This window comes from Lytechinus pictus, chromosome 7, assembly GCF_037042905.1.
Source record: "Lytechinus pictus isolate F3 Inbred chromosome 7, Lp3.0, whole genome shotgun sequence".
Taxonomy (NCBI): domain Eukaryota; kingdom Metazoa; phylum Echinodermata; class Echinoidea; order Temnopleuroida; family Toxopneustidae; genus Lytechinus; species Lytechinus pictus.
In genome coordinates, this window is record NC_087251.1 from 148,879 (window position 1) to 162,846 (window position 13,968).

The window sequence follows — 13,968 nt, forward strand, 5'->3', positions numbered from 1 at the left end:
CTCAGAAAAATGTTAATTTGAATCAATAGAGAAAAATCAGACAAGCACAATGCTGAAAATTTTATCAAAATCGGATGTAAAATAAGAAAGTTATGACATTTCAAAGTTTCGCTTATTTTTAACAAAATAGTTATATGAACGAGCCAGTTATATCCAAATGAGAGAGTCGATGATGTCACTCACTCACTATTTCTTTTGTTTTTTATTGTTTGGATTATACAATATTTCAATTTTTACGAATTTGATGATTAGGACCTCCTTGCCTGAAGCACAAAATGTTAAAATAATGGAATTCCACGTGTTCAGGGAGGAATGAAACTTCATTTCACATGACAATGACGAGAAAATAAAAATATTTCATATTTCATATAATAAAATACAAAAGAAATAGTGAGTGAGTGATGTCATCAGTTCCCTCATTTGCATACCGACCGAGATGTGCATATAACTGTTTTGTGAAATGAAGCGAAACTTTAAAATGTCATAACTTTCTTATTTTACATCCGATTTTGATGAAATTTTCAGTGTTATGCTTGTTGAATTTTTCTCTTTTTATTCAAAACAAGTTTTTGTTGGGGTGGACTTGTCCTTTAAGTCTCTTCCGAACTTCGAGACAAAAATTAAGATTAGTTTCAGGGAATATATCTATTTGTGAAGTTATGTATTACAATTCCAGCCAGTCGAGTTATATTAAATATATGATTTTTTGATTCCCCCATAAACATTAGCCATGTGTCTGCTACGAGTATTCGACCAGAGGCATCGAAAAGTAATTTTCATTACAAAAGCATATTTCCTGTTGTACCTGGCCGAAAAGTCTGTAGTTAAGGAGGAATCTTTTGTTTACAATTTACAAATCCAATGAAGAACATGTCTTTTCCTTGCAGCATTAGAATGGCTTAAGAGGGAATGCGTTGGATGGTTCTCCATCTCTTAAAACTCGATATAATCAATGCATATTTTACTTCTCCATATCATATGCTCTTTCTTTGATACTTTAATACCATAAAGAGACAAGATTATAAGATAAGATATTTATTCGTCTATCTTTCTGCACATACATTTTGTCTTACAAGTGTGATTTCACATTCTACAAATGCAAATCAATTAATTATAAACCATTGACATGTTACAGTAGAAAAAGAAACACAGCAAATAACGAATTACGTATTGAAATAACACATCCTTTGTGACATTTGAACATTCTATACTTTTCTGCAGTAAATCATCAATAGAGATATGCTTTATTTGCAGAAATAGTTTCATGTTATCAATGAAAAAAATATTCATAACAATATACCCATTACACAACTTTGTCTTTTTTAGTGAATTCCAGTAATTAGCCCTTTCATTCATCGTTAGCAGCTCTTCAGTAATAGGGAATTCCAGTAATTAGCCCTTTCATTCATTGTTAGCAGCTCTTCAGTAACTTTTATTGGGTTTTTACAGTTTGAAAGTAAACATCTATAGATATGCATTCATTAGGACATAATATGGTTTTCAAGATTATTAATGCTGCAGACAGGCTGTTTAAAGGAATAACCACATTGATCCTTTTTTTTCTTTTTTTTTTGTTGGGACAAAAGGTAAGAGCTTTCAGGTAATTATAATGACAAAGAAGTCAAATAAATTCAAACTCACATACATAGCTAACTGACAACTCATTCTAAAATACTTTCACAATTGTAATATTTCATAAAAATGTTGAAAAAAAATCATTCTTATCACTTTTTTCATCAGGAGGTTTGAAACTTTTTTAATGTTTTTTTTTTCCTTTTTGTAAAGTTTGCTAGGAAATGTCCAATAAACATAATCAATCCATCTGTATTCATTATTTTCATATTAGAAAAATACACTCAAGATTAGACTTTGTCAATTATCTTAAATGCATTACTGAAATGAGTCATATACATCAAAAATATATCATCTTTCATTCAAATAGAGACAAATAACACCTTTGTACAGTATGAACATCATTTTTTTATAAAATAATTTTTTTTTACAAATAACATTCTTCATAATAAACAAAAACAAGGAAAAAGAAATAAGCATTGCCGTGTTTCAAAGAGGTGTTAACAATAAGCTCAATAACAAAAAGTAAATGATGGACATTACAATTCTAATTTAAGTGTCATCTATTCATCTTCAATATTCCTCTGCAAAACAGAAATAGCTTGAATAATATCCTTTTTAAAGAACCAATTTACATTTAGAATTCTTCATAATGATCCAGAATATTCAGATTGTATTGCCAATTCCTAGCAATTAAAGTAACAGCTTTCAAACTGATAGAGATGTTTTTATGTATGCACATTTGAGTACATACTATGCATAAAATATATCTTGTGTGAACATGAATGCTGATACTATAAGAATACATATCAAGCATTTGTCTCAAGGATTTCTAATGCTGATCAATTTGACCTTTATCATGCCCATTGCAGATTGGATCTACAAATGTGTTTTCTAAACTGCTTGCATTTTACAATGACATTGCAGAGTTTGGAAAGCACCACAATCCTCAAGGTTGATGGACTTCCAGATTGTGTCCTGCTGACATGTATAGAGAAACAACTCATGTAAGTTAAGAGTATTACTTATCCCTTATACAATAAATGCAAACTTAGACATTCACTTTCACAACTTTTATCCATTTTCAGATATAATTAGAGTACAATATTATAAGGCTTATTTTTCAATTGACATGAAATAACTGAAGATATGTGAAGTTTGAAGATATATTATTTTTTTCCTTCATCATACAACACTATTTCTTCACCCATTTTAACATGCCAGTCTTGGAGGAAACATAATACTATTTAATTCAATTCAGACAATGGAGTGATTCATGAAACTCTTGCCTACTTTTTTTCAACTAGACAATGTAGTAAGATCAGTTGCAAATCATTACATGTATCTCTTTGTCCCCATTTCCAAACTTCAAATTTAATTTGAGCAGTTTATGATGATTCGGACCCTATTTGGCTTTTCACAGCCAATGTCTTCTCAAAAGTTGGAATTGAGAACAGTTTTATGGAACACCCCAGCCACTATTATCACTTCACATAGCATATACATAAATAATTCTACCCCTCACCCTCATATATAGACAAAGCTAAAATCAAATCACTAAGAAATCTCTCATCAACAGCAATAATATAAAATAATTTTCAGGTCAAATGTACACTTCTAATATACCACTTACATCAATAAATTGCAATAAAATTAAATTCAATTTCATATTCAAAATTCAAATGAGAAAAATTTAAAGATTGTGAGAATCCAAATATTTGATAAAATTCATATATACATGTATGTCTGTATGCACATGAGATAGGCACAATATATTTAGTAGGTATACAAATCTTTACGAAATAGAAATACTTGCATCGGGGGGGGGGGGGGTTGTTAAGCCATGCAATACTGAAAAAAACTATTTATGACTGCATGCACATCATTGAAATATCAAACTAGGAAGCATTTACATTCATCAAAATACATGCAACATCAAATGCTCTAAAAAGTGTTTTGAGTACTCACATCAAAATATCAAAAATCAAATAATATGACATGATTTTCTTTCTGTAGGTATAAACAATACATTTTTCATTGATAAGAAAATCATTCCTCTGTAATGTTCAATGCTACAACAAATGACTCCAATGTGATACAGTAAAAAATAAAAAGCAAAACCAATTTCCCTAAAATTAAAGGTGGTTCACGAACGAGTCTCAATAAAAGATGCAATATGATCTTTTGACCCCGAGATGACCTTTGACCTTATGATCCTCAAGAACACAAATGCGGTATTACCTAAAGATCATTTGTACAGAGTATGACCACAACTGATGCAGATATAAAAGAATGAGAGCAAGTTGAACAAAAAGTTGAAAAAAGGATGGACATGACCTCATATCATTTGTCTTTTTGACCCCTAGATGACCTTTGTCCCCATTATCCTCATGGACACACATGTAGTATTACCCAGTGATCATATGTTCCAAGTGGAAACATAATTGATGGAGAAATAAAGAATTGAGACCAAGTTGAACAAATACTCAACCTTTTGACCCCACCATCCTCAGCAACACACATGTGGTATTACCCAACAAAAATTTCAACTAGAAATTTGACGGACACAGATGCCCTCGCTTAACGCGATCAGAAATTAATTCAATATGATTGAACTTAATATCATGCAGAAACCAATATGCATATATATATATAATGAACAAATTTAGACCATTAAACCAACTCGCATACATAATTTCTTAAATCTGTTGAATATTTCATAAGTTATCGTGCGGAAACCAACTTGCATATTTAATGAGCTGTGACCTTTAACCTGCGGACTCCGAATTCGAACCTTGCCTGTCTTTTGGTGTCATCTACCTACACACCCAAATTTTTTTTACATCTGTTGAATATTTCATAAGTTATCATGCAGAAACTAACTTGCATATTTAATGAGCTGTGACCTTTGATCTTTGAACTGCGGACTCCAAATTATAACTTAGCCTGTATTTTGGTGTCGTCTACCTACACACCAAAGTTGACCAAACGTTTTTAAAATCTGTTGAATATTTCATAAATTATCATGCAGAAACCAACTCGCATATTTAATGAGCTGTGACCTTTGACCTACGTACTCCGAATTCAAACTTCGCCTGTATTTTGGCGTCATCTACCTACACACCCAATTTTTTTTTTCAAGTTATCATGTGGAAACCAACTCACATATTTAATGAGCTGTGACACTCGCATATTTAATGAGCTGTGGCCTTTGACCTGCGGACTCTGAATTTGAACTTAGCCTGTATTTTTAAAATCCATCAAACATTTTTTGAGTTATTGCGCGGAAACGAAGTGGGGGGACGGACGGACGGGGGCTTAATGCCCCCTACGGACTTTGTCTGCGGGGCATAAAAAAGGATGAACATGACCTATCATTTGATCTTTTGACCCCCAGATGACCTCTGAACCAATCATTCTCATAGGGTCACATGTGGTATCACCCAAGGATGATATGTACCAAGTATGAACATAATTGAGGCAAAAATGAAGAAAAAAGAGCTATTTGAACAACAAGTGGAATGCCTCTGGCCGTCTCACCTGCATCACGCGATTCAATATAGCAGCAGTGCTGATTTTGAAAACTACTATAACTCGCACAAGATGTTCAGTGATACTTGGTTACTCTTATTTCCACGTTTTATGAACTAGACCAATACACTTATAGAGATATGATGGCAATTCAACAAATACCCCCAACGTGGCCAAAGTTCTTTGACCTTACATGACCTTTGACCTTGATCATGTGACCTGAAACTCGCACAGGATGTTCAGTGAAACTTGATTACTATTATGTCCAAGTTTTATGAACTAGACCAACACACTTTCAAATTTATGGCTGTAATTCAACAAATACCCCAATTTGGCCAAAGTTCATTGACCCTAAATGACCTTTGACCTTGATCATGTGACCTGAAACTTGCACAGGATGTTCAGTAATACTTGATTACTATTATGTCCAAGTTTCATGAATCAGATCCATAAACTTTAAAAGTTATGATGGTAATTCAACAGATACCCCCAATTCGGCCAAAGTTCGTTGACCCTAAATGACCTTTGACCTTGGTCATGTGATGTGAAACTCATGCAGGATGTTCAGTGATACTTGATTAACCTTATGTATAAGTTTCATGAACTAGGTCCATATATTTTCTAAGTTATGATGACATTTCAAAAACTTAACCTTAGGTTAAGATTTTGATGTTGATTCCCCCAACATGGTCTAAGTTCATTGACCCTAAATGACCTTTGACCTTGGTCATGTGACATGAAACTCAGGCAGGATGTTCAGTAATACTTGATTAACCTTATGGCCAAGTTTCATTAACTAGGTCCATATACTTTCTAAGTTATGCTGTCATTTCAAAAACTTAACCTCAGGTTAAGATTTGGTGTTGACGCCGCCGCCGCCGTCGCCGTCGGAAAAGCGGCGCCTATAGTCTCACTCTGCTATGCAGGTGAGACAAAAACTTTAATATTTCTCAAATGGACTAACAGACCAACAGGAAAAGTGATTACGAGGTCTCTGCCGAACTTCATTCAGGAACGAAGTAGCATGAAATTATAACAACATAAATTTTAAAAAAATGCACATGTACTCAAAGTTTGCTAGCTCTCCATTGAAATGGTGGACAATCTTTGTCACAATAAGATGACAAATCCCTTCAGCACTCCAGATACTCGTTTTGTTTTAGCTGCTATGGCAACATAACTCCCTGCATTCTATATCTTCATTGATACAATGCTTTATCTTGATGCTATGCCGGGACACACATCTATTTACACACATTGCTTTCCAGGCTAAAAAGTTTTTACATGAAGCTTACTTGCCACGGGAGTTATGTTAGTTTTGTATTAAAAGCATTCATGCAAACCATGCAGGTGCCTATGTTTCAATCATATGCAACATCCCGGTAACAAAAAGTCATGCTTCAACACATCAAAGTTTCCGTTTGATTCTTTCTGGAAGACCAAAAACACATGGAGTACACAATTTTTTTTTCATTCACAATTTCAAATGCACACTACAGACTCATCAGTGAGTCATTGCTTATTCCTCCTTTGTGCCAGAGTCAGTTGTAGGTAAAGATTTGTTATCCTCTGCAGTTTCAGCTTCAGGTGCATCATGGGAATCTGCTACAGCACTCTCAGCTGTCCATTGATCAGATTCATCACCTTCTGCTGATTCACTTTCTGGAGCATCCTTTGCTGGAGTCTCAGATGGAATAAGAGTTCTTTCTGATGTACCTTCCATGTCTCCAGACCCACTCTCTGCTGCCTGATCAGCCTCTGTATCCTCACACTCATCTTGAGACGCATCCTGTGAAGGTGCCACAGGGTTGCTCACCTGAATGTTAGACTGATCATTTAAACTGCTTTTAGCAATGAGCTCACTTTCACTTGTATTCAAGGGTTCACAGTCAAATTGGGGTCCATTGTCTGATTGCTTTGTTTGTCCGTCTGCCTCAGAGCCTGATCCTGCTGTTGGTGGAATGGAAGAGTCAGCTTTACAAGGTTTGCTTTGCTGACATGAATCTGCTTCTGATGGGTGATAATTATATGAAAAGGCTGACTCTTCTTCAGGAGGCTTCCACATGCCATAATCAGCTTCCCCGCTATCTGCTCCACATGTTGCCCAGTCTATATGCGTTGGTGTCGGAAGACTTGTCGTTGACAGACTACCTGGTGAAGTTGGGCTTGAGAACCCAGAGGGCTCTGGTAGATGGCTCAACCTCAGTTCATTCTCTTTCCTAGAAGATGGTTTATCAGTATGAGAACTTGTGCCATTCCAGACCTGACCTGTTGAAGCAGGCCACTGGTCTACACCTCCATCAGCCATCTTCCGTGGCCTAGTCTCTGTCAAAACCGGCTGAATATCTTTATTTTCTACGGGGAGCTCATCCTGATCAGAGCTTGTAGGAGTAGGAGGCTCCCATTGTCCTATGGCTACACCCAAGGCCTCGCTTGGCTTGTCCGAATCTGTTGATGCCAGCCAGCTCTCTGTTTTACTTTTGGGAGAAATTTCCATTTCCCAGTTATCCACCACAGCTGGGGCTTGCCACTGTCCTATTGGCCCAGACAGCGGATCTACCCTCTTCTCTTCTTTAGATTGTGCCTGTGATGTCTGCGATGACTGTGATCCCTGTGGTTGCGAATCCGGTGATCTTTTGTCATTGGGGTTATTGAAGTCACTACCTCTGCCCCTTCCATGACCCCTTCCACGACCCCTATATCCTCTCGGCAGGCCACCTCTATAATAACCTAATGTAAACCAAAAAAGGAAAAAAAGTTGAGAACATTCTTTTTAAGTAGAACAACTTTAAGTAAAGTACATACAATTGCTAGTAAAAATTACAGCTTTCTTGTAGACAGATAAATGGTTTATATGATAAAAATCATACATCATGGCAGCCAAGCTGTAACATGATGCATTTAAATTTGAGTTGCAAAGTCTTTGCAAAGATTATAAATTGATCACCAAGGGTACCATACTGTAATTCAAATGAATATTAATGAAAAATCATTTACCACTGTTAATTCATTTTAAAACCCAGTTAGGACAGAGTCCTTGGGCCCAATTTCAATTGAAGTTGCTTTAATAGCAAGTCTTGCTGGAATGTCAACTACCAAGACGACAAAGAAATTCTGCTTTTTGATTGACTCTTTCAATGAAAGGTGATATTTAAGCAAGAGTTGCTAACATAGCAACTTTTAATGAAATGGGGTCCTAAAAACCAAAAAGCATGAAATGGCAATGCTTTTTGTTGAAACAAAAAAAAAGACATGGAATGAATAAAAACAAAGAAATATGGAACTCACCTCTTCCTTGCCGATTACCTCCTCTATGATCATCCCATGAATCCCTGTTATAGAGAGAGACAGAGGGAGAGCCAGAGACAAAGAAACACAAAGAGGAACATAGGCAGAAGAGAGAAAGACAGAGACAGAAATAAAGTAAGAAACAAAGATAAATAGAACAAAGGAAAAGGGAGATTAAGGGTTAAGAAACAAAGGAAGGAAAGTACAGAAAAGGAGAGCAGGTAAAGAAAATAGAAAGATTAAAAAATGGAATAAGAGGACAAAGCAAAAGAAAATATGCAAAAAATTTACTAAAACAAAATTATGTAGTTTACAAAGTGAAACCAATCTCCCATCAAAACAGAAATACATTTTTTTTTCATGGAATAAAAAACATACCTGATGAAATACCTCATACCTCATGAGCATTATTTGCTCAGATCCTTAAAAAGCCTATTTTATCTCTCATTTCTTATTTCAACAGATAAAAATTAACTTTAAAATATCATAAGAAAATGAAAAATGATAATTCAGGCCATGTTGAACTGAACAGTCTGAATACTAATACTACATGTACTTCACTAATAGAAGGTCTGAGTGCAAGCAAGAACCTCTATCTATGTTAAATGAGGCAAATTCTGACCAGATAGCCTGGCTGCACAGCAGACCTATTAGACTAATGAAAATTGTGACCAAATTACCGTTGGCAGACTTGGCAGTTGATGTTTATCAGGCAAGCAGAGAGTGCATCATTAAAAGGGATAGATGAAGCATTCATCAGAGGATCATATATTAAAGGGGAAATTCACCATTTATGATCAGTGCAAATGAAATACTATTAAGGTTTGTTCACACAATTCTAAACACTATTTTTAATGAAAATTTTAAATTACATATGAGAGAAAGGGAAAAGACAGGATACATTTATTATCACCTAGCTACAACTATCGCACAAAATTGTCCCCCATTTTCATGAAAATTCTCAGAGAGCAGAAACAGATTTTGAGATAACACATGCTTTTAAAGGTAAAGGTTTTGTAGGTATGAAAGTAAGTGATTGAATTGGTTAGTTAGTTTGTTGGTTGATTGATAGTGTTTTGGGAAAATTCGTCAGTTTTGATTATTACTACCTTCTTCTCAATGACAACCAAACATTTGTTTTGTTTTGTTATTTTATTTCATCCACCAAAAAAATAATGTGTTTGGATATTTATTTTTCATACAGTATGTCCTGGGAGAGTTTTCCTCCATGCATATTCTGACACTATTTTCTTATGGGTCTTTGCATGCAGGACTGACTATGAGACAATCTCCAGAAATTCGTAAAATCTCAGTTGCGCCAAGTGGCTGGATGAAGAAAAAACAAATTGTGAAAGAACTTATATCTTATGTGCACGCATAAAGACAAACATGCGCGAGCACTCACCCATACACAGCTAGACTGACACACACTTATGTACAAAACACTGTTAATTTGTTGTTTAAGTTCATATCCCTCTGCCATTGATCCTTGACGGTGCACAATATTGTTGTGTGAGGTAGCGCATTCCTTTTGATTATCTTTAAAGGGGAAGTTTACCATGACAAAAAGTTTTTTGTAAAAATAACTAAAAAATAACTTTAAAAATATCAAATTCAATTCAGTTGAATTTAATTTAAAAGGTTTGAAGAAAATCCAAAGACTACGACAGTAATTAAAATATTAAGTTTTTGATTTGTGACATCATATATGGGCAGCTGCCCCCCCCCCCCCACCATATGTCATGGAATATAAAATGCACATTTTTTTAATGGTTCATGGTGATATCTTTTCTTTCAGGATCAGGTGTGACATGATTTGTCTGTTGATATTCTGAAGGTACAATGAAAAAAAAATCTTTTTTTATAGAAAATTACATTTCATTAATTTTTTTGAATTGTCGATACATGGAAAGCTTCTCGCAAAGACGTCACAAATCAAAATATTTACCTTCTAACAACTTTTTCAATCTCTCATGGATTTTCCTCAAAATTCACCAATATTTTTTACTATTTTCCTGCCATGTTTACAATAAAAATTTTATCCGGGTGACTTTCCCCTTAAAATTGCATTTTATACTCCAGGTTATGGCTCAAATGAAAAATTATTTTGAACACAGCCCAAGGTGAATTTGCCGCGATGTTGAAGCCTGACATAGCAAGCAATAAAGGAATGAATGCATTTTTATTGTAGCCAGCATTAATAACAATTGCCCATTACCTATAATAATATATAAATAACTTAAAACTATTTGCCAGATATGAAAAATATAAGAATGTAAAATTGACTCTCTGTTAGCCCCCACAAGGTCACCGACAATGGTGTACATTTTATAATTTCAAAATTTCATGTGCATTTTATCCGGCTTGTATCTCCAAATATCTTCATATCTATGGGTGATAGGATGACAGCTCACAAGAATTAGTTCTATATTTTCCCATAATTGTTCCTTTTCTTGAAAGCAGTACTTATCAAGAAGAAAAGCCAGTGAACCTGAATGGTTGGATGTCATACTACAGTCACACCATAGCCTAATTAAAGACATACACAGGAATACCCAAAGACTGTCTTACTATGAACCAACATGCAAAGGTCTGTGATAGTTTAAGTTTACATCTTTATAGACCTCGCAGCACTCTGCCTTGTGCATGAATAACTTTGCCTGCGCTCATTCTCATTTGAATGATTGCATGTAGGCATTGTTGCTCGCGCAGTGCTTACAGTGTGCTCACAGCCCCGAAAGCAATACTGCCACTCACTATACATTGTAATTCACGTTCGCGCATAGTTTGTTACTTACGCGAGCCAATTATTAGGTAGATGCAACAGTGCTACTGCTACCCTAAAATATTGCTGCACATTTCTGAGATCACCTACATACTTGAAGCACAGCAATGAGTACAAAAATGGTATATGTAAAGATGTGACCAAGACATTACATGTTGTTGGGTAGTGATGGACATGCTCGAAGTTTAGGGAAAAGAGAATTGCATCCAATCTGGGAGATAATCAATGCAAATGAGCACTGGGAATGCTTCAGTAACAAGATGAATAAGAAAGCCAGGGAGAGAAGTACAAACTACAAAGAGGGATGGAGAGAGAGAGGGGGAGAGAAGAATATGAGTAAGATAAGATAGATAGCTACTTTAGATATATAGATAGAGAGATAATAATTGAAGGAAAGATGGGAGAACAGAGATAGAAAGATGGAGGACGTTATGAGAGGAACAAAATGAGAAACAGAGAGAATGAATGACAGGAGATAGAGAAGGCAAGAATACCATTGGAAACAAACGTAAGTCAGAAATAGAATTGGGTCGTATCCAGTGTCTGAAACTGGAGAGAAGGAGAACGGAAAACTAATAAAAGCTCTTAAAGGCAATCAATCAGATGAATCTTTCCTCTTCATTCCTTAAATTGGAAACAAGGCAACCAATACACAAGCACCGCAGTATACTTATAGATAATCAAGTGTCAGGGCTGCAAAGAGCTCTTATTTCTTTACTAATGAAGTTTTGAATTAAGTAAATCAATAGCCTACACTTTAAAAGACGTAGTGCTACCTAATGTTTAGTTGGTTTCAATAAAAACAGAAAAATGAAACATATGGGATCATATTCACATAAGAAGTTTATCTTTTGTCAGGATAGCCCATCCACCAATAAGTACTTAGGGTGTGTTTATGCTCCATTGCGAGGACAGAATCAGCGTTTTCAAACGTCGATTCAAAACGCCGATCGTAAACGTGGTTCTGGGAGTGCTGTTTATGCTTAACTTTTCACGATCTCCAGCTGGCTTCGCATCGTAATTTTCGTTGAGCAGGAAAGCGAGGTCAAATTTAATGGGCACGCCCTTTTTTGAAAGTTTTTTTTTTCCGAGTGTTGTTATGATGAAGGTACGTTGACTGTTATATAAACATCGAACAATTTCCAATATTTTAGTCATTGCATGGAGCTTCTTGATATAGCCATATAATTTCCACCATGGTGAGGATAATAGTAAGAACAAATAAAGAATATTAAGTGTACAAAATAATAAAATATCTATTTGATTATGCTATTGGGGCATCTGGCGATGTATCCTCATGATAACTCATGTTCCTGGGGTTTTTCGGTGTAAATCCCTCAACATTCATTGTGATGACAAATTGGAAGAGTAATACTAGTAATAGTACTACACATGCAAAACAAGGGAAGATGAGAGGTAATTCCGTGGAGGTAACATGCGCCCATGTGGGGCAATGCGATTATTTGGCCGGGGATTTTCATCTCACCGGAAGCATGTACCAAATGACGTCATTTAAACACGTTTACGATCGTAGTTCTGTTTAAACTTCCCCAGAAAGCCTGATTCTGGTCAAACGACGTTTACAAACGCACCTTTTTGTGAGTTTACGATCGGCGTTTTGAAACAGCGTTTGAATGAAAGTAAGCATGGACTCAACCGTGTTTTGGACTAATCACGTTTGGAAACGCTGATTCTGGCCAGAAAAGTGGAAACATAAACACGGCCTTAGTCTTACAGGGGCATTTTCACGGTGGAAACTTTCCAAAGGAATAAACAGGAATTTTAGGAATTTTCTGCAATTTTCAAGAAAGGTTGGCAATTTTCAAGAAATGTTGGTCATTTTCAAAACATATCAATTCCTTAGCACTCCTTTTCAGAGATTATGTAGCTGAACGCATTTTTACATTACATGGCATTTTGTAAAATTCTCGACATCTTTTTACACTTTCCTCTACCATTAAAAATTGAAAGGGGGTACAATATCCTCATTCTAGATAAAAGAAGGGAACATTTCCTTTCCATTCCATTTAAATCATGCCCTTACTTGAAAAGAAAAACCTCTATCACTTTTAGGTTAAACTTTACGATCCAATTAACATTTTTTGTGCTGTTTGTGCATAATTTCCATTGATCGGTCGCACTGCGCTCAAATGTCATTTAGTATGACGATGTTCAACCTGGCAGCAGTGCGTTTTGCGTCAGATTCGGAAATCCTCGTTCCCAGAAAAGAATATATAATATGTAAGCTTTTCAAAGATATAAAATTCATCTTGATTAATTAATGTTTAGCTCTATCAGTTTCATGTCAAATTATGCTGGTCACATTTTAGAAGCTAAATCCAGGGTTGCATGATGTGTGTAGTGCAGCTATACATGCATTGAACTTTCTAGACTCTTTATTAAACTTCGGTGGAGTTCAAGGGGGAGAAACTGACCAGTATTTGAGTTGTCTCTCATTGACTAGGTGTTATAAATAGCAAGCCTTAAAATTATCTTTTGAAATAACAATTATTAGTACAAAGTATTAATACAGATCTATAATAAAATAGCCGATTGGCCGATAATTGCACTTCTCCATTGAAAAGCAGGTAGCTGATTCAATAAATGTGTTTTAGGGTAGCAGTTACACTAATTACACATGTAAAATAGTTCAAAATCAGTTTGTGAACAAATCAAACAACCTGTGAGCTGGAATCCCAATATAGCAAGTGGCAGTAGTTTGTGTTCATGGCTCTAAAATACTTAAAATAAAAGATGCATTGAGGTGTTGGGAAAGAATTCTATAAATAATA

The 13,968-nt window shown here is 35.3% G+C and overlaps 1 protein-coding gene across 1 annotated transcript; it reads right to left on the reverse strand.

Moving 5' to 3' along the window:
* Nucleotides 1–1,019: 1,019 nt before the first annotated feature.
* LOC129265192 (uncharacterized) lies at nucleotides 1,020–8,786 on the reverse strand. Its single transcript, XM_054903205.2, has 3 exons — nucleotides 8,770–8,786; nucleotides 8,392–8,435; nucleotides 1,020–7,833 (listed from the first exon to the last, which is right to left on the reverse strand). The coding sequence occupies exons 1-3, from the start codon at nucleotides 8,784–8,786 to the stop codon at nucleotides 6,623–6,625; spliced, it is 1,272 nt and encodes a 423-aa protein (XP_054759180.2). The 3' UTR covers nucleotides 1,020–6,622.
* Between the last annotated feature and the right edge of the window lie 5,182 nt (nucleotides 8,787–13,968).

Coding starts and splice junctions, on each gene's coding strand:
- LOC129265192 (XM_054903205.2), bottom strand. Junction 7,834..8,391: donor AGGTAATCGGCAAGGAAGAG/GTGAGTTCCATA, acceptor GGTTTACATTAG/GTTATTATAGAGGTGGCCTG.